Raw genomic sequence first — 22,047 nt, 5'->3', positions numbered from 1 at the left:
AGATATAGGATTGTGAGGCATGTCCAGGAGCAGATATAGATTCAGATCATAATTTAGTAATGATGAAGAATAGATTGAAGTTTAAGAGAAACGTATGGAAGAATCAGTGTGGAAGTATGTGGTATTCTGAAAGTCCACTAACGATGTGAATACTATGTTGAGCAATATCAGAGTAGGCTATTCAGTTTAACGGGAATGGATATATCTAAAAAGTGCAATCACAGATGTTGGATAGTCAGACATGGATACAAGTAAGATAACTCCAAGAAAACCATGGGCAACAGAAGAAATATTTCAACTCGTCAATGAAGGGAAGAAGTACACAAATGTTTAGGGAAAGACAGGAATGCAGCAAAATAAATTAGTTAATAATCAAGTAAACAGGAAATGCAGGGCAGTAAAATCGAAATGGCTGCAGGAAAAAGTGAAGACATTTAAAAAGAAATGATTGTCGGAAGGGCGGACTTGTAGTACAGAAAAGTCAAAACATCCAACAGTTAAATTAAAAGCAAGGGTGCTAACATTAAGAGTGTAATGGGAATACCACTGTTAAACGCAGCAGAAAGAGCAGATAGGTGGAACAGAGTACACTGTTGGCCTTGTCCATTGGCTTCAGAGAAGAAAAAAATGGGAGTCGATAGGGAAGACATAGGGGATCCAGTGTAAGAGGTAGTTTTCAAAGGGCTCTGAAAGACTTAAGATGAAACAAAGCAGAATTTCTAAAATCATTGTGGCAAATGGCATCCAAATGACTGTTCGAGTTAGCACATGGAATCTTTGGCGATGTACCATCAAACTTTTGGAAAAATAGCATAATATTATCCACGCTGCTCCAAAGATAGCGATGGCAGATAGATGCGAGAACTACCGCACATTCAGCATCACATCTCACGCATCCAAGCTGCTGACACGAATAGTAATTACAGAGAAGAATGACAAAAGAAAACTGAGGGGCTGTTAGATGATGGACAGTTTGGATTTAGGAAAGGTAAAGGCTCGAGAAATGCAGTCTGACTTGGTACTTGATAATGGAAGCAAGAATGAAGAAAAATCAAGATACGTTCATAGTGTTCCACAAAATTTCGGCGAACTGCCGGATGTTTGCAACTTCCTACCACAATATTTCGGCGCAGAGTCTTCTGGCCATCTTCAGGTGCTATTAGCGAAAACTCCCTGAGCTCTGGTACTTAAGGCCCCTCCGGCACATGCGTGGTGGATTCACTTGTTGCGCGTGCGCTGTTTGAGCGCGTTCGATTCTGCTGCGTCACGCGCCCTCTGTGGTGAAAACTCGCCGCATCGATATCAGTTTGGATTTAGGAAAGGTAAAGGCTCGAGGTTCCATCACAGACCTACGCCGGCTGCGGAGGACACAAAGTTTTTCAACAATTGGATTCCATGCCGAATTCAATTGGTAACCGCCGTCACGATTAATAAGAGACTCATTGTCAGGCAGCCGTATTTCCACGGATTCATTAACAATAGAACTCTGAAAGTTAGACGTATGGGCCACAATTTTTGTCTCGTTGTAATTCATGGCATGACCAGTGGAAATACAGTGTTTGGCGATGGCAGACTTACAGTGTGTAAAGTTTTAGATGGCAGACCTCTCCCTAGTCCCGAATCGGTAAGTCGGTAAACGTCGGGAGGCTTCGGTAGGCACGCAGTTTCGACTGCTGCCAACATTACGTAGCTGACTGTGTTGTGCAAGGTAGCCATTGTCGTCTGCTTCGTTATTGTTTTGCGCTGTACTGTTCTGCGTGTTTTTATTGTGCAGTTGTGCTAAACATTATCAAAATGAGTGAAGAGGCAGTTGCTGGCCCATCTCAAGAGTCGCCAACAACCCCTACCGGTAGGCCTACGGTTAGAAGGAAACCAGTATTACGTAGCGATGCTCGCAAAATTATATTGCGTGTAATTGAATGCTGCGAAAGGGAAAGGGAGCAGAAAAAATTGCTTCACCCCATTTACAAATCTTCATTGAGAGCTGCTACATACACAGGACAAAGCATGCGTAGCATTGGAAGATTCAAACAGTTTTCCAAGAATCATCCTGGCGTATCACCACAAACGCCTGGCAAGAAAAGGTGAGTTTCCATTTCAGATATTTTGTTCGCGATCACTTTGAAGGAGCCCCTATTTCGTCCGAATTACCTTATATTTCATTTTTCCTTGCTACCATATTGCTTTGTATGGAAACACCACTGGTTAATGTATTATTTCGAAACACATTCGTATTACAGTACATTTCCAAATTCAAAATGCACAGAGGGCAGACATACATACATTCATTTATGCATATAGAGATTGACAGTTACGTTATACTATATGACCTGTTTAAGTATATTTAAATTTTATAATTAATAGTTTAACATTGCAGGGAATGAAATAAGAAATTGCGAGCAGTGGGAATCAAACACGGGTCCTCTGCATGACATGCCTTTACCTAATCAATTGCGCTATGCATGCAACAGTAACCTAACTGTTGAAACATTGTCTATTACTCTTTTCAGGCGTTCAGAGAACAACTCACCAAAGTTTCATTGCAATCGGATGAATGGTTTGTGAGCTCATAGTAGACAAACATACATACATTCATTTTTATATATATAGATTACAATGTACATGACGATTTCAGTTTCGTTTACGAACAACATTTAAAGCGAGTTTTACTTCCACGCCTTTCGTCTGCTTTCGTGTAAGCATGACGCGCAATTTGTAGTGCCAGCACTGCAACTGGTAGGCGTGCCTTGTCCCCCCCCCCCCCCCCCAACGGCTCCTCTCCGCTCGCCAACCAATGCATTGCTTCCTCCTCTCCCCGCACTCCCCTCACAACTCTGCCGTCTTACAGTTAACACACTGTACAAGGCTGAAGAAGGCGAGTATGCCGCTGATGTTCTACAATGTGATCCTGCACAGTAGGCGTCGTTTGCCCTATATAAGATTTGCCGCATTCACACAGAATCCTGTAAACACCTGCCTTGCGCAGCTCTAGGTCGTCTTTGACAGATCCGAACAGCGACGAAATTTTTGTAGGAGAGCGAAAGATTGTTTTCACTTTATATTTTCTTAGTATTCTGCGTATTTGCGCTGAAATATTACCAATATATGGTAAAGAGGCAGTCGTTTTAAGGGCCTCTTCCTCTTCTTTGTTCAGTCGTTTACAGGTCTGCAGCGCTCTCACCACTTGCTGGGACGAGTACCCAATCTTCAGAAATACAGTCTGCAGGTGCTCCACTTCCGTTTGCAAACTATCGGTGTCAAAGACATTTAAAGACATTGTTTCACCGAGCCCACGTTATCTCAGACACCGATAGTTTTGTAGTCACGCTGAGCATTCACTGTTTATGTGCGCATCCAATAGCATCGCATAGTTTCTTATTTTATATATTCACTTATTTCATTAGCATCACATACGGCTGTTCTCATTATGTCATCCACGGATCCAGCGAGCGAGGTCGACGTGTCAGTTCTGAGTCCACCAAAGAAGCGAGCAAAGAAGAAATCATTAAGTTCTTCCGAGAAGCACATGGCGTTTAATGTGTATAAAACGGAACTGTTACATCCAGAGCAGTCGATGAGTGACTTTGTTTCGAAAACAGCTTCAGCTACAGGTGTTGGACGTTCTTCAGTGTATCGTGTGATAAGTGAGTACAAGGCCACACACTCTTCGAAGTCTCCCAAGAAAGGAAAATTACGACAGAAACTTTCTGAAAGTGTTGATGACTTCGATAGAAATGCGATACGAAAGAAAGTACACGAATTTTTTTTCGTAACGAATTGCCAACAATTGACAAAGTGCTGACAGTCGTGAACGAAGATGCAGATCTGGGCAATTTTCAGAGAACTACATTTTATAAGTTATTGAGAGAAATGAATTTCAAATATGTCCGGCGTGGGCGCGATAGCATGCTAATAGGCAGGGATGACATCATTATATGGAGTCGGGGTTATCTTCGAACCATTAAACGGTTGAAAGATGAAGACAGACCCATTAACTATTTGGACGAGACGTGGGTGAACGCAGGACATACCCGAAGTTACAGCTGGGTAGATGACACAATAAATTCCTCGAAACAAGCGTTTCTGTCCGGATTATCCACCGGAAGCAAGGGCCCATCAGGTAAAGGGAAACGTCTGATTATCGCACACATTGCAGTTATTGTTCTTGATAACGCGCCGTACCATTCTCGGAGAAAAGAAAAAGTTCCCAGTGCGAATTCCAATAAGCACGAAGTATCAGAGTGGCTAAAATCTAAAATCATCGATTTCGAAGACGGTATGTTGAAGAAAGAACTTTTAGATATAGTTAAAAATCACAGAACAGCGCACAACGAACACACAATTGATGAAATGGTGAAGAATACAGGGAAAACTGTTCTCAGAATTCCTCCGTACCACTGTGAATTAAACGCCATCGAGTTAGTGTGAGCCAGAATCAAAGGCTATGTTGCAGCGAAAAACAAAACATACAAAATGCCGGAAGTTAAAAGTGCTGCTAGAAGAAGTAGTAAGAACAGTGACTGCACATAATTGGAACAAGTGTGTCCTCCACGTCGTAGAAAAAGTGGAAACTCAAATGTGGAAATTAGACTGCATTATAGAGGAGAGAGAGGAGCGGTTTGTTATAAACCTCAATGAAAACAGGTCAAGTTCGACAGAGTGAACCTTGTTTCGTCCTTTATCATTATTATTACTGGTATTGTTATTAAAATTAACAATTAATTGTGTTTGAATGGAGCGTTTTGTTAGCAACCTGAATGAAAATAAATCTGTTTCGACAGAATGAACTCAGTTTAACATTATTTTAACATTATTGTTAAATTTATTTCGTACATTGTTGCCCCGGTTTCTCACGGTCCGCTGTGACATGTCGGCAGCCAGCCGAACGCCGCCAGCTGCAAAGCGTGTGCCAAGGATTTTCCACACCCCTACGTATCACGTGCACACCGCATGCTTTCTCTGGAAACGAGCGTAGTCGCTCACGTGAAACTGTTTATGTTTCGTCCCAGCTCTCGTTGAATAGACTTTAGGTAGGTTTGCAACTCGTTAGTCATGGTGTAGGGAGTAGGGTGCTTACGTCGGATTGATTGATGTCATTTGACCTGCATCCTACCTCTCTGATCTGATTCGAGCCTCATTTACGTGCCTGTGAGTTTTAGAGTAACATGGTTGAGTACAGAACACACCAACAGGATCTTTCTGTATGGCAAACCTCACGGTAATGGATGAGCTACTCGTCGCCTTTATGAAGATTGGTATGCCCAACGTCGGACTCCATAGCATACACATTTCGCCACAGTTACACAACGTCGTCGAGGAAAGGGTAGGCAGAGGTAGAATGGATGTCAAATGACATCAACTGATCCGACTTAAGCACTCCCCTCCCACCATGACTACCCTGTTAGAAACCCACCTAGCAAACATGTTTTCTAACAGTTGTAGCAGGGAAATTGTAAGTTTCCGGACCTGGGTCCCTATTCTAAATTTTATGCACTCACTCTACTGCACAGGTCCTAGAAGTTTGAAGCAGGAATTTCCGAACACCCTCCATATATACACAAGAATTGAAGACGAGCCAGCCATACAGCAGGGCAGTGGTAGCCGGAGCGGGCAGTGCGGTATTGCCACTTCAGGACAAGAACCACGTTATGAGCTATATGACCAGCGCTGGGTAATAATGCAAAGATGTGCCCCACAGCCGTGTAAATAGCTACGAAGTCAGTTTCTTCCATAGTCCAGCAACACCACGACGACGCCAGTGTCATGCTACACGACCAGACGTCTGGGCACTGCCGGCTGTGGCCATGAGTTCGGGACCGGGTCTGGCCAGCCACCTCCTGCACTAAGTCTCCTGTGTGGGACTTGGTCTTACAGTACTGCCGACCTACGGTCTGTACCTGCCGCCGACACAGTCCTGCTTCGGGGCATCAATTCGTGCTTGACACTCCTCCCTTAGCCACTGCAGTGAATGCGAACTGGGCCTGAGGTGCCTGGTGTGGGCATTCGACAGCAGAATGCAGTCACAGTCGTCTTCTCATTGCGCTCCCTCTTATTTATCTCCAGCCCTTACACTACTATCTGAACAACGTAGCAGAAATACTCGTTCTCAACATAGTAAAATCCTCTGTGTACCACTACGTAACTCTGTCATGTTCTGTTAATCATTTTCTCTATCAGGAACGTGACTTTTGAATAATCTTCCCCGTCATATTAGAGAAAATAAAATCCTATCAAACTTCAAAATGACTCATCTTCTATCACAATAGCTATCTCTTCCACAGTTCACTCTCGCCAGCCCTTCGTACCCGCGTATGTTTCCTTCCCCCTCGCCTGCACACCTCTCTATTGAAATTCTCTTTTTTCTAACAGCCATTGTCATTTTCATTTCAGTCTTCTTATTCACGATCCTTTCCACTTCTTCTAGTACCAAACAAGACTTCAAAAGTACAAAACTTATTATTATCAGTCTTAACATGTCCATTATCATATTATTAGCGTTACCGTTTCTATTATTTTTGCCAATTATTAATTTTTATTAATAATGCAGATTACTGTTATTGTGACTGTTTTGTAGTAACTAATCAACATAACTCTTAATACCGGCATTATGTGATCGTTAATACCACTATTATTATTTCCAATTATTATTTTTATTAATAATACATATTATTATTATTGTGATTGTTACGCAATATTTTTTGGATGCGTTCTTCCTAGTTAGATGTAACAGAGGGCCTCAAGGTCCTAATCTGGTCAGGTTTAAGCAACAATAAGTAAATAAATAATGCACTTAGTGTAAATCATGACGATGAACATAATACGAAGCTAAAGAAACCTCTTGCAACACGACTGCCTGCAGAACTACATCTGGCAAATAAACGAGGTTTTGGTGCGGAAGATTCAAGCGAAACACAACGCCTGCATTATATAAAGTGTTCCGAAAGCTGCGGAACAAAGCAAAGCAACAGGTGTGATACCCAAAATCAGATTGGCCACTCTGTTGTAAGCACCGAGCTGAATCCTGCAGAACTACGTAAAAAAATTACAGTTTCAGTAGTAGAAAGGCAAAATATGATGACTTTTTTAAGCCTTCGCGTAATCAATAAACGGTTTTTCTCAACAAGCAGTCAACTCTCTAGCTACGACAAATTGTCAGCGAAAAAATAACACATCTTCGACACACTCGTTTTTCCTAGAGACATGTTTCTGCCACACTGCGTAAAACAATCAAGAGGACCTTGTCTGTGGCAGTGCCTAATGAAGGAGTTAGCGTAGGTATGATTAAAACGATAGCCAGTATTAGAAACCCAGTCCCAAAATCATCTTGTAGCGGATCAGTGTTACATTGACTTTTCTGTAGCGTGTTGTGAACATCTAATGTATTTTATTAATGTTCTTTTCAATGTGATTAGGGGGAGAGAGATGTCATAAGGTGATTGTAACAATACATTTTGATTAGCAATTAAACACTATATTTCATTGTTATACACTTATGTATTTAAAAATGTCATATTTGTGAGCTCTAGTTGCATGCTGAGGAAGCAATGGGCCATTACTATGGAAAGAGTGGTATCCAGACTGATTGAGAAGCCATTAGGCCTGTGAACTGACAGATTTTTTCTTAGGTTTTTCCGTTTTTGTAACGCCTTTTCTGTATGAGACATGCGCAGCAGACTGATCCAGAGGACGCCGTTGGTAAAAGGCTCGAAAGTAGCCATATCGTTATCGTTCCAGGAACCCCTTTTCTTTCAAATGAGCAGCACAGTAGAAGTACCGAAGTGGGAAAAGTATCCAGTGGGAAAAGTATCTCAGTCGTCACTGAAGTGAAGACGACAGAACAGACACAGATAATCTCTACACTTATCGGCACGTAGCTCGATAATTGTTCGTAGGCAGGAGTGATATGGTCTAAACAGCGTGCCCGTTATAAATGTATCGCAGACGAGCTTCATCGTAAGTTCCAGCCTGCGTGAGCACTCATACGAAAGTCCTTGGTGAATAAGATCACCGTAATCTAGGATGAGAAGTATTAGTGACTCTACCAGGTTCTTTTAAGAACGAGAGGAAATACTTCTTCACATTTCTGTTGTAAATGAAGTACTGTTGACACTTTCTTACATCAATTTTGCTTTCAGTCGAGTCTACATGATGGTACACAATTATCCCCAAGTTCTCTTTAGAAGAAAAAAATGGTTATTTATGTACTGCTTAGGATTATGGGTGGAAGCGATTCTCTGAAATGAGGGATAGTAAGTCTTCTGTGAGCAACTAAGATTGCTTGCGTTTTATGTGGGTTAAGTTTTAAACCAATGTTTGCGCCCACTCTGATAAAGCAAGTAAGTTAGAATTTACCTTCCAGATGGCTGTGTGCCGGTTTGTTGGGCTTACAGTTAGGTGTAACTGAAAGTCGCCGAGTGTAAGTGATATTTTCAATGGGAGAGAACAGTCGACATATCATTAGCATACAATGAAAAAGGTTTTGGACACAATACCGATCCTTGTGGGACCCATAACGCTACAGTATTCCATCGTGCCCTCGTTTTTCCAATAATAACGTGGTGTTGGAGGGACGTAGGGCGTGAGTGGAATCTCTGCACAACAGTTCAAGAAAAGTTTTGGCTTCCGAGTTTAGCAAGTAGAATATCAAAATCGACAGTGTCGAAAGCATTGCTGAAGCTAAAAAAGCACATAATACTCTCCTCTTATTTATCCATGACTAGTTTCAGTTCGTCAGACATTTTTCCAAGAGCAGCCGTCAGGCTGTGATTTTTCCGGAAATCAGACTAGTACCCATCTAGAACGTTATTCGACGTTAGATTAGATTAGATTAGATTAATACTAGTTCCATGGATCATGAATACGATATTTCGTAATGATGTGGAACGAGTCGAATTTTCCAATACATGACATAATTAGGTTAATTTAACAACATACTTAAGTTAATATAACAACTTTATTTTATTGTGTTTTTTGTTTTTTTAATTTTATTTTTTTAATTTTTTTAAAACATTTTTTTGTTTTTTCCCCTTAATTTATATCTAAAAATTCCTCTATGGAGTAGAAGGAGTTGTCATTCAGAAATTCTTTTAATTTCTTCTTAAATACTTGTTGGTTATCTGTCAGACTTTTGATACTATTTGGTATGTGACCAAAGACTTTAGTGCCAGTATAATTCACCCCTTTCTGTGCCAAAGTTAGATTTAATCTTGAATAGTGAAGATCATCCTTTCTCCTAGTATTGTAGTTATGCACACTGCTATTACTTTTGAATTGGGTTTGGTTGTTAATAACAAATTTCATAAGAGAGTATATATACTGAGAAGCTACTGTGAATATCCCTAGATCCTTAAATAAATGTCTGCAGGATGATCTTGGGTGGACTCCAGCTATTATTCTGATTACACGCTTTTGTGCAATAAATACTTTATTCCTCAGTGATGAATTACCCCAAAATATGATGCTATATGAAAGCAATGAGTGAAAATAGGCGTAGTAAGCTAATTTACTAAGATGTTTATCACCAAAATTTGCAATGACCCTTATTGTATAAGTAGCTGAACTCAAACGTTTCAGCAGATCATCAACGTGTTTCTTCCAATTTAATCTCTCGTCAATGGACACACCTAAAAATTTGCAATATTCTACCTTAGCTATATGCTTCTGATTAAGGTCTATATTTATTAATGGCATCATACCATTCACTGTACGGAACTGTATGTACTGTGTCTTATCAAAATTCAGTGAGAGTCCGTTTACAAGGAACCACTTAGTAATTTTCTGAAAGACAGTATTGACAATTTCATCAGTTAATTCTTGTTTGTCAGGTGTGATTACTATACTTGTATCATCAGCAAAGAGAACTAACTTTGCCTCTTCATGAATATAGAATGGCAAGTCATTAATATATAATAAGAACAACAAAGGACCCAAGACTGACCCTTGTGGAACCCCATTCTTGATAGTTCCCCAGTTTGAGGAATGTGCTGATCTTTGCATGTTACGAGAACTACTTATTTCTACTTTCTGCACTCTTCCAGTTAGGTACGAATTAAACCATTTGTGCACTGTCCCACTCATGCCACAATACTTGAGCTTGTCTAGCAGAATTTCATGATTTACACAATCAAAAGCCTTTGAGAGATCACAAAAAATCCCAATGGGTGGTGTTCGGTTATTCAGATCATTCAAAATTTGACTGGTGAAAGCATATATGGCATTTTCTGTTGAAAAACCTTTCTGGAAACCAAACTGACATTTTGTTAGTACTTCATTTTTACAGATATGTGAAGCTACTCTTGAATACATTACTTTCTCAAAAATTTTGGATAAAGCTGTTAGAAGGGAGATTGGACGGTAATTGTTGACATCAGATCTATCCCCCTTTTTATGCAAAGGTATAACAATAGCATATTTCAGTCTATCAGGGAATTAAGTAATTTATAAGCTGATTCTGAATTGTGGATTCGGAAGTTCACGCTAATGCTGGCAGAAAGGCTGTTGGGAAGATGCTAGAGGTCAGAGAATAGTTAAAAATGTTCGTTATTATCGGCAGTAGTGGATCTACGAGGAAATTGTATTGTAATATTGTTGTGTCCTGCAGTGCGCTACTGAATTCCCAGGCGTTACCGTATAATGTCGACTCATTAATTATGCCCGGTCTTTGGATATCAGAACAGTCCTTTTGTAGGACTTCAAGATGAGCCTGTTTTCAGTTTCTATAGGTTATTAAATGAGACTTTTCTCTGGCGGTCTGCTTGGAATACTAGTACATTAATGAAATCTTATCATGGGCAGAAAGGCCTGGAGCAAAATTCACTGTCGTGAATCATATAGAGCGAGATTTTAATTGCAAGTCACTGTGTCCCCCATAACGCTTACGTCCTCGTACTATGACACTAGTGAGGACTGGTCTAATTGGAAGGATGATACCACACTGATTTTGCGTGGTTTGTAGATTACTCCGATTAAAAATTTCTGATTACATATACTTATTTCGAAAAAAAGAGAACACTGCTTCACTTTCAGCAGTTGCGTCCGGAGTATTTAATACCTTTTGGTTTTAGATTAGAGTGATCAACGCTTAGAACTGTATAGCCCATGAGCCAAAGTCCGAGAAGATGTCGGGCTTGAGCCACCCTCCGACAAAATACTTACCTGGAGTTTCAGCTGGTGGAAAAGGTTGTCAACCTCATAAGAAATGTTCCATTAACGATTACACACTGGCATTAGCGAGGAACGGCTCACAGGAGTGCTCCACCGTGGCCGATTGCGCCGCCTTTACCTGTTGTCCTGAAGCGAGAGAAAAACTTGTACATCTGCTACGATAGACATCTGTCACGGGCGACGAAAGTTACTGTTCTCCAGGCTGAATACTATGAGCGTCTGCAGGCTTCGATGAATTACGAACTTGCTAATAGGAAGTCTCAAAAGGAGGATGTGTTCAGTGGCAAGTGATAGTTCTCAACAACAGAGACAATAGATGCTGCTCAGAGCGCTTTCATCTGTTTTAATTAGCAAAAACAATTATTAACTTTTGATAAACGAATCTACGTGGACAGTGTTAGTGATAAAATTATAGGGTTAAAACGGGAGATTAAGGAAATTGTTTTCAATAAAATATCTCAGTATAAACTATACTCATTCACACACACACACACACACACACACACACACACACACACACCTCACGCAGGTTGAATAAACTAGAATTTCCACCGCAAATATTGCTCAAATGGAAAGTGCTATTGATGTGCGGTTGTCACAGAGTGGATTGGTAGTCAGGGGCTCGTATTGTTGGATAATAAACAGATTGTAATAATACTTAGAACGTGAATTTTTTGTGCAGAGGTACACTTTTTTAAAATGGAACAGTGCCTGTTGACATTAACAAACTAATAGTACAATAAACTGGAATGCCAGTGGTGTCTGTTGCAAGATTCTAATGTGAGTCGCTTACGAGAGATGATATTTTGAAAAGTTTGCACACTGACACTTGATTGTGCCATTCACTTGGAGTAGTTGCTAGGTGTACTGCCGTTATGTTTCCTTACAGTGTGCTTGTGTGTTGCTTCAGTGCATTGTGACTTGCTACACAGTGCGTGGCAGTCCAAGTAGTAGGTCGTGAGTGGACGGTGGGATTTACCAATGCAGAAAAATCGACATTCTCATGGTGTGGGGAGAATGTAGGAAGAATACCGTTCGTTCTTGTACGGTGTATGCGGCAAGGTATCCTAGAATACGTCAATCATCTCGTCAGTTATTTATCAATCTATTCAACCAGTTGCCGGCCGCGGTGGTCTAGCGGTTCTAGGCGCTCAGTCCGGAACCGCGCGACTGCTACGGTCGCAGGTTCGAATCCTGCCTCGGGCATGGATGTGTATGATGTCCTTAGGTTAGTTAGGTTTAAGTAGTTCTAAGTTCTAGGGGACTGATGACCACAGATGTTAAGTCCCATAGTGCTCAGAGCCATTTTTTTTTATTCAACCAGTTACGCGAAAGTGGTAGTGTAACACCTGCACAACGTAATAGAAGGAAACAAGGAGCGACAAAAATTGGGCAAATTAATGTTCGTGCTGCTTTTGCAGTTAATCCGTATGTTAGATCCTTCGCAATCGCTCGAGGAAGTGGCATGTGTCAGGCGAATGTCCTACGCATTCTCCATCGACGTAAGTTCATCCCTATCACATCTCTCTCCATTAAGAGCTGCATGGAAACGGTTATAAGAATCGTGTTAACTTCTGTACATGGGCATTAAGACAGGATACCCCAGAAGTATCGTGTTTAGTGATAAAGCCATATTTACCAATACGGCCACGTAAATCGCCGAAACATACACTATTGGTTTGTTGACAATCAGCGTTGGGTTCGTCATGTTTAACATTAGCATACATGGAGTGCAAAAGTGTGGTGTGGGATAGTGAACCATCAGCTCACAGGCCCGTGTTTCGTAGACGGAACACTGCACTCACACAAATATCGCAGCCTCCTAATAGACATCTTCCACGGATGCTGTAAACAGGGAGGAACCTGTGGTATTAACATGATGACTCTCTAGCCCATAGCGCATGAAGTACTACAGCATATCTTCACAAATTATTTCCAAATCGTCGGATTGGACGCAGAGCGCCCGTACCTTGGCCAACCCATACCCTGGATTTGATGCCTATAGACTCTTTTCTGTGGGGATAACTGAAAGACGTTGTCTACAAGGACATACAGACTGTATCCGACGATATGCAACGATGTATTACTGCAACGTGCTTGGACATTTTTGTTAAAACGCTAGCACGTGTCAGCAGTCGTTCCACATCAGACTGGAAGCATGTAGTGCCGCTGCCGGTGGTGATTTTGAACACAAACTGAGATAGTCAATTGTCTCGTTACTGATTAGAATACACATAACTTCCTGTACACGCTTGTTTCGTTCTGTAGTGTGTGCTACCACAGGTATTGCACAACTTTCGGAGTGGAAACTTTTGAAAATACGATTCTCGTAAACGACTCGCATTAGAGTCCTGCAAGAAGCACCAATGACTTTCTAATTTATCCTACTTGTTAATGTCAATAGGCATTGTTCGATTTAAAAAGTATATTCTTGACAACACATATACACTTTCTAAATATTATTACCATCTCTTTATTGGCTAACAATACTAGCTTCTGAGTACCAATCCATTCTGTGAAAACTGCACATCAGTAGCACTACAGCACTTTCCATTTCTGCAATATTTGCGGTGTCTTAAGTGATTCATCCTATGTACTGTATATGCACTTAAAAATACTTACACAATAATTAATAATCAAACGATGTAGAATAGTTGAGAAGACCTGTAAAAATACAGTGAACAGAAACTTAGATGTTAATCTTTCAGTCTCGCGAGATTTAATTTAATGTCTTCCACTTCCAATGAGTTGTTTAAAAAATCGTTCAAATGACTCTGAGCACTATGGAACTTGACATCTGAGGTCATCAGTCCCCTAGAACTTAGAACTACTTAAACCTAACTAAAAACAATACTTCTTTTTATCAATTTCACCATTTCACCCATGTATATGGGCAGCTAATACATTTGATCCAATCCACGTCCTTTTTAGTGCAACTGCACAGTTCACCGCACCCCACACAACAACACTCTCCATCATCCGCGTCGTCATCATCGTCTTGCAATTGGATATCCAGCGACGAGTCGGATTCGGTGTCAGCGGTAGACGCTTTTCATTTCTTAGGCTGCTTCTTTTTGATAATTCCTTTGGTAGCCTCTTTGGTTACGGTTTTTCCTTTGGTTACGGTTTTTCCTTTGTTTACGGTTTGTCCTTTGGTCCTCTTTTTAGTATTTGCTCTACTCTTCACTGACTCATTTTGTCGTTTTCTGTTTCTCAGGTTGTCGATGTTTTCAGGACAAGTCTAAACCTAGCTAAAGCTCTGGACTTCTTCCTTGCAGATGCAACTTCATCTAGGACAGGTATCGGCGAAATATGGTCCAAGAGTTTGCCAGGGGTTATTTGAGATCCTTTTGTTGCCACTGTCGAGGTCATATCTGTTGCTTCTGATGAAGACTGCATGTTTTCCTGTGGATTTTCCGCCCGTTGTGGTGAAACTTGTATGCGTTCAAGTCCCTGCTCGTTATCTACGTCTGCAGTTGCTTCTTCCGAGGGATTAGGTATCTCCTGCCAGTGCGAACAACTTGGTCGAGGTGAAGTAGGTCTGTTTTCATGTCGTTCGTTGTTTTCCTGATGTTAATCTGAAGCTGATGTTAAAAACGCGTATTCGGGGATGACGTCAGGATTAAACGGGATGATTCCTGTGCTTCTGAACCCCGATATTGCACTCTCTGTCGTAGCTGCTTGTACCCATGCTTTTGTAAGCAGTCCTCCGAACACTGGAAATTTTTCTATTTGGATTCATTTTAATGTACGAATTGCAAGCATTGTAATGATAGGATTTCAGAGCTTTAAAAAATGCTTTGTCTAGCGGCTGCAGATAGTGTGTGGTGTGGCTGGGTCGACAGAGCAAAATTATGTTTTTTTCTTCTGCAAACTCTAGTGTATCCACGCTGCTGCAATGAGAGCTATGGCCATCCAAAATAAGCACGACTGTTCCCTCAGGCTTCCTCGGTGCAAAATGGTTCCTTAGCCACAGAAGAAAAATATCAGCTGTTATGTACGCCGACTTTCGTGACATGAAAATCGTGGAACCCGGTGGCATACCGTCCTTGTACTCGGCCTTTTCATTTTTTCCCTTCAAAACACAAGCTAGGGGTAAAAACAGGCCCTCTCCATTGCAGAAAGCGATTACAGATGTGGTTTCATCCTTATCACCGGATGTTATCGCTGGAACGCTCTTAGACTCCTTTGTTGCCAACACGTAGCCTGGTCTATTATTCAGCTGAGGTCCGGACTCATCTACGTTGAATATATCTCCCGGCTTATCAAGGAGGTTATGCTCTACCAAGATGTTCTGCAGCAATGAAAAATACTCTGAAACGTTTTTCGTAGTTAAACCCCTTGACCGTGCTTGTGAAACTCCTTCCCATTTACGGATTGAGAGTTCCGGATTTCTTTTTAAGAATAAATGTAGCCAGTCCATTCCAGTAATTTCCTTTTCTCGGTTAAATTTGTGATGTTGCTTATATTTCTCAGCTAGTTTGTACGCCATGGTACGTACTTCTGTCCTTTTCGGTGCAAATCCGAAGTTTTGTAATTTTATGATATGTTTTACCAACTTTTTCTCACATTTTTCTGTTAGTACAGGCGGCCCACCCAAAGGTTTTTTCGTAAAGCACCCGTTTGCTAATCGTCTCTTCAGCGTTGACCATGGAAAGTGAAACTCCTTTGAGGATTTATTCAGGCTCATTCTATTTTGCACCGCTTTTACAACATCGTTAAGTTGCTCCTCTGTCCAATCAGCACGGCTGGATCCTTTTTGTCTTTTGTAAAATGTAGGCATCTTTGCCTGGAACAATGGCGGTAGTTAGAACATTTACTTTTTTAATCACTGACAAACCAAACTGTACTCGCAAAAAATATATATATAAACTAATTTTTAAATTAACGATTGTATTGAGACGTCGGAAAAACAGAATATAACTCTCGCATGGGATAGGAAACGCTAACATTTCATGACTTGTGAAAAATCCTGGTTGGGATGTACCTAAATAAAAGCTTTAAACTTTACACATAAGAAAAGTCCTTCACCGTATCACCCCTACCCAAGTTCACCATTTCTCCCATCTGCTATGGGTGAAACGGTGAATAGCACGGCAATAACTTCAAAACACTAGACGCAACGATTTCTAGGTTACGTAGTTCATAAGCAATATAAGAAGGCAGAATATATCAAAAAATACCCCGCGGACTACGCTACATGAAGTAACATCTAGAAATGCATGCAGCATATAAAAATTATTTAGCATCGAAAACAGTTTTGTACAAAGTACTTATGGTCTCTAAAACGGAGCTGGTTTTCAACACGTACACAGAGACTGTTGGCATACAGACATACAGAGACATCTGTTTAAACAGTAAAGAATTAAAGCAATTCACCATTTCACCCGATTCACCATATCACCCTGACTTACCCTAATTATTTTTCTTCTATATGTTTCACGATCATCATGCCATTTGGGTCCAGGAATTTGCAAATGAAAATGTCTTTCACATGTGAGGTCTTACTTGGTGCATTTCCTATTCTGTCTAAACTCTGCTTTTTGATATGATACAAAATTTAATTAACAACTAATAGATGCAATTAGAGGCAAAATTTTCCACAGCATATTCTGCCTTGTACTATTTAATTTTAGGTGGTATTATTTCCGATCAGACTGTACTTATCAGTGTAGAGACTTCTTCATCGGCACAGGCAAACTGATGTAGAATTCGACGCTGATAGATAAACTAGATTTTACGCTTTCAGAGCATACCATGTATTTCTTACGTGCAGTAGAGTGAGTAGTATGAAAAATGAAATCGAGTAAGTATTTTACAAATTTTGTTAGGCTTCCCTGTATTTACAAATGTGCAAACTCAGCACTTGAAATGTAAGTTACAGTAACTACTTGATGGTAGTTTGTACTTTTCGGTCTTACAAAAGAAGAATATAATTTGTTGGTAAAATGTTTTCCTGCCATTATATTCTTGAATGTGGACAGTTGCATTTTTGTGATCAAAAGTATCCAGACACCTCAAAAACACACATCTTTCATATTAGATGCATTGTGCTGCCACCTACTGCCAGGTACTTCATATCAGTGACATCAGTAGTCATTAGATATCGTGAGAAGGAAGAATGGAGTGCTCTGCAGAAATCACGGACTTCATAAGCCACACATCGCGCCGGTAAATGCCAAACGACGCCTCGCTTGGTGTATAGAGCGCAAGCATTGGACGACTGAACAGTGGAAAAACGTTGTGTGGAGTGACGAATCACCGTACACAATGTGGCGATCCGATGGTAGGCTGTGGGTATGGCGAATGCCCGGTGAACGTAATCTGCCAGGATGTGTAGCGCCAACAGTAAAATTCGGAGTCTGTGATGATGTTATGGTGTGGTCGGATTTTTCATTAAGGAAGCTTGTACCCCTTGTTCTTTTGCGTGGCATTATCACAGCACAGACCTACATTGATGTTTTAAGCACCATCTTGCTTCCCACTGTTGAAGAGCAATTTGGAGATGGCGATTGCATCTTTCAACACGATCGAGCACCTGTTCATAACGCACGGCCTGTGGCGGAGTGGTTACACTACAATAACATCCCTGTGATGGACTGGCATGCAGAGAGTCCTGACCTGAATTCTATAGAACACCTTTGGGATGTTTTGAACGCCGACTTCGTGGCACGCCTCATCGACCGACATCGATACCTCTCCTCAGTGCAGCACTCCGTGAAGAATGGGCTGCCATTCCCCAAAAAACCTTCCAGAAACTTATTAAACGTATGCCTGCGAGAGTGGAAGCTGTCATCAAGGCTAAGGGTGGGCCAACACCATATTGAATTCCAGCATTATCGATGGATGGCGCCACGAACTTTTAAGTCATTTTCAGCCAAGTGTCTCGATGCTTTTGATCACATAGTGTATATACAGCATCACTCACCTGTAGGAGATTCGGATTTTCGACAAGGTGTGCCAAAGCTTGAAGATCAAAACAATGCTGACAATAGAGGGTGCTGACGTGAGGATCCAGATATCAAGTATCAATGGTCGACAATGTGAAATATTTGCTTACATGTGTCAAAAGCAACTGCAGAGTGCCACTTTGAAGCTGGTACCACATCGTCATTGAGGGTTTCATAGTGGAGATTCCACTGTTTAAAATTCATTTTGCGTTACAGGCCCTTTACGAATTTTATTTTATGTCTGGTACTACAGAATGCAGTGCCTGAGAAGGTGAACGAATGCAGCAAGACAATCATCCTAATTGGACGAAATTATCGATGTGGATGGAACCTTGGGAGAAATTGGGTCAAACAGTGGGATTTGAGGAATGGTGTTGGAACGTCTCCCGTAAAAATCCCCCTTCGAAAAATACAAGGTTTTGAGTACTGGGAAAAGATGATCACCAGCAAGGTGTATAAAACAGGAGGCTCTCCATCAAAATGGAACCACATGCGTGTACGAAGGTACAAAGGTATGAATTTCAACAATGTAGGGAGTCTGTCTCTTATAAACACTGTACAACGATTAAAGAGCACCCTCTGTGAATAGTAAGGTTGTAGCTGCTGTTTCCCGATTGCTTTCAACTCAGTGCTGTGCTCAACACTCAGTACAAGATCAACTCGTAGAGTGTTCAATGAAGGCCCCACATAAATAAAAGCACTGCTTCCTGCAAAGAGACAATTCGAGTAACGTTCGTGGTCCTTCAAAGTCACTGTACCGTAAATACCGCTTGCCCTGTTTGCTTAACTGCTGGAACAGTGACCGAAAAACAGTATGTGAGTTAAATCTCCTACTGATTTACTTGGCTGATATATTCTGATATTCTGAAATTTCTATTTGCCTGTTCATGCAGGAAAAACGTGTGTACTGATATTATAGCCAACTGTAAAGCCATTTTACAAAGACCAATCGATAAAAAACTTCAAACTATTGTCTTACACAAAAGATGATCAGGACCTTTTTGTGGAAAGTTTAATATAGATGATACTTTTTCGTTGGAGGCCACAGCTTTCGAGTGATTGAACAACTATTGCCTCCAGCAAAAACGTACCCAAGTACAATGTTTAACTACATTAAATCTCCTACAAAAAGTGTCTGTTCATTTTTTCTATAAGACTAACAGGTTGTACGTAGCAAGCTTTCCCACCTCTTTAAAAAAAATTCTGCGGACGATCATGGTAGGGAGGTTTACTCGCCACTACGCCTCACGCTTCATTCTGACGTAGTTAACCACCGTGTTTCTTCTGCTGCCTGGAAAGAAGGCACTCGCCTGCTGCTTGGCAGTCGGTGAGGATTCAGCTGCCTGAAGGCGAGTGAAGTGCGTGATGGGACGACTGCCGCTCACTCGGCTTCTCCGTGTGGATGCCGTGCTTCAGTGCACGTTAATGCTTTGCAGTGCAAGAATAAGGAATGATCACAGTAACTGCCTCAGCGGTCAGCTGTGTCGCCTTACTAATAACATTACTAAATTTACTGAAGAAGGCGGAAGGAGTGACAGTGATGACAGAAAAGACGACGCAATGTTCAGTCAAATATTAAATTTGAGTAAGTCAACAGTGCGCAAATTGTGTCAGGAAAGGCACCATGCTAACTGGGTTGGGACCAGGGTGTACATCAAAGAAAATGAAGCAAGCGACCACAGGAAACATACCATTGGCGATAAGGATAAATGTGTTTCAGGTGGCAGGCAGTTGCTACAATAGTGTGATCAATACTAAGAAATTCCAAATGTGCGAGAAGCTAGTGGCTTTTATCGCAGGGAATTGGATTTCAAGGCGAGCAAGAAAACTTTGAGAAAAAATGTTCAGCCTATGGCATTTGACCCTAAAAGGTGCGATTATAAGCGAATCGTTAAATGTGTGAACGAGAGAACATTGACAAAACGGCATACTGCATTAAATTTTTACCAGAATGTGAAGCTTCAGAATTAAGACAGCCAGTGGTTTAATCAGACGAATCATTAGTTCATACACGTTACACTCTGAATAAATGATGTTGAAGTGTTGCTACACTGGATTTTTTTGCAAGCAAAGGCGCTGGTAAACGTTTGATTGACATATAGTGAGTGACACCGCTTCACTTATAACAAAATTGGAGCGAACAGTAATAAACATAGTCGCTTTTTGGCAGTTAACACTATGGAGCTCTGCGCCAGGTCTTCGGTCTTTTTTGTCGAGTAATACTTCTACATCAAGATAGACAATGGAAATGTATCACATTAAGTCATCTTTTTTGTGTTAGTGGAGTTTCCTTCTCCCACCTAAATAAAGTATGGCAACATCATTGTTAGGTTTGCCTACACTTTAACGTATTAGTACCATAAGTATTAAATTACGATGTGTTACATCATACAAACTGTTATTTGCAAATTTTTGTATTCTGCTTGTTATCACACAAGTTTGGTTTCAAAACTTTGTGTCAGCGTTTCCTGGACTATTATTACTTATCTTAAACAGATACATTTCGTCTTATCCATTAGACCGTAGAGTCTGTCTCATCATCACCTCAACAAACTGTGTATGTAGTTACCTACAGGTTGGCTATGAGCAAAGTATAAGTTGTAAGTGCAGAAACGATGTGCTGTCGACCACTGTGTATCATCAGACGAACGTTTGGCTGCATGTCTCTGTGTGTACAGACCCTGCGACTGGCGGCAGCATCGACTGGGTGAAGGGCAAGCTGGGCGTGCCCTACGTTTTCCTGTGGGAGCTGAGGGACAAGGGTCACTATGGCTTCCTGCTGCCCCCGGACCAGATCATCCCCACCAGCGAGGAGACCTTCTACAGCGTCCTGTCCATCCTCGAGGACGTGTGGGACGCTATCCGCTGTTAGTAGCTCCCCTAGAGAACCCTGTACAGTAACTGTAACCAATGAATAATAAACTACGTTGACACTGAACATTGCATTTTGTCCTGTTCTGATGGTACGTTCCCGCTTTCTGGTGATCTCCACGAGGAGTGTCCTGTGTTGTCTCTCTTGTGATATGTCCAGAAGACGCCAGTATTCGCCGTAACGTAACGCTGTGCCTTGGAAGCACTTAGCCAGCGAAACACCTACCCACACATTTTGTGGTGCCCAGATACTGTGCAAAGAATAAGCTACGATGTATCACCACTTGTCTTAGAGACTGGACTGTTAAATGTCCCAAAAAGGACAAATCATTTCGCTGTCTTTTCATAATTTCGAAATAATTACACCAACTCACACCTAATCAGAGTCTAACCAACGCCTGATGCTATAACTTAAATATCGATGGTAGCAGAAAGCCTGTCATAGCCAAACTGATATAAAGTCCAGCATCAGTGCACGAAGTTGGAGTCCCAAACTACTTTACACGAAAATCACAACTTCTGTCGAACTGATATCAGGAAACAACCAGAGTCCCAACTAGTCCAAATTGAAGCCACACGAAATAATTCTAAGTATCGCGAATGACGACTCAAAAACATACGCAGCTGAAACCCTGTCCGGATCATCACAGATGCTGGCCGAATCAGGCTGCACTGAATACTGTCCCATTGCAATATGGTCGTCCCTTTTTATGGTTTCGGTTCATTCTTGAACAGAAAATAACACATCTACGTCACCTAATAAGTTTATAGTTTCACAAACTTTTCATACACAACTGACATTGAAATTCCTGTTGTGCATTAGCTACACGCTAAAATTCTAGTTCAGACTTATGTATTACACTTAAGTGGAGTAATTCGCCTAAAATTGAAGTTAAACGACTGCCAAACTTCGTTTCTATGCTTAGAATTTGTTATAACACAGAATAGTATGGGGTAGAAACTAGAAAATGTTTATAAAAATTCACTTTGTCACAGGCTAACTCAAGACATACCGGAGACAGAGAAGCAAGCGGGAAGCGAGCCAGTATGTCGCAAGTGGGTC

General features: G+C 41.1%; 1 protein-coding gene across 1 annotated transcript in view; it reads left to right on the top strand.

Moving 5' to 3' along the window:
- LOC126252574 (zinc carboxypeptidase-like) overlaps nt 1–20,985 on the top strand; it is a 113,644-nt gene extending 92,659 nt beyond the window's left edge. The window contains exon 9 of the mRNA XM_049953474.1: nt 20,792–20,985. Coding sequence (XP_049809431.1) covers nt 20,792–20,985 — 194 coding nt within the window. The remainder of the gene's footprint in view (nt 1–20,791) is intronic.
- The last annotated feature ends 1,062 nt before the right edge of the window (nt 20,986–22,047 follow it).

The sequence above is a fragment of the Schistocerca nitens genome, chromosome 4, assembly GCF_023898315.1.
Source record: "Schistocerca nitens isolate TAMUIC-IGC-003100 chromosome 4, iqSchNite1.1, whole genome shotgun sequence".
Classification (NCBI taxonomy): Eukaryota; Metazoa; Arthropoda; class Insecta; order Orthoptera; family Acrididae; genus Schistocerca; species Schistocerca nitens.
The sequence above is the reverse complement of the archived record's forward strand: the minus strand, read 5'-3'. Positions and strand labels throughout refer to the sequence as shown.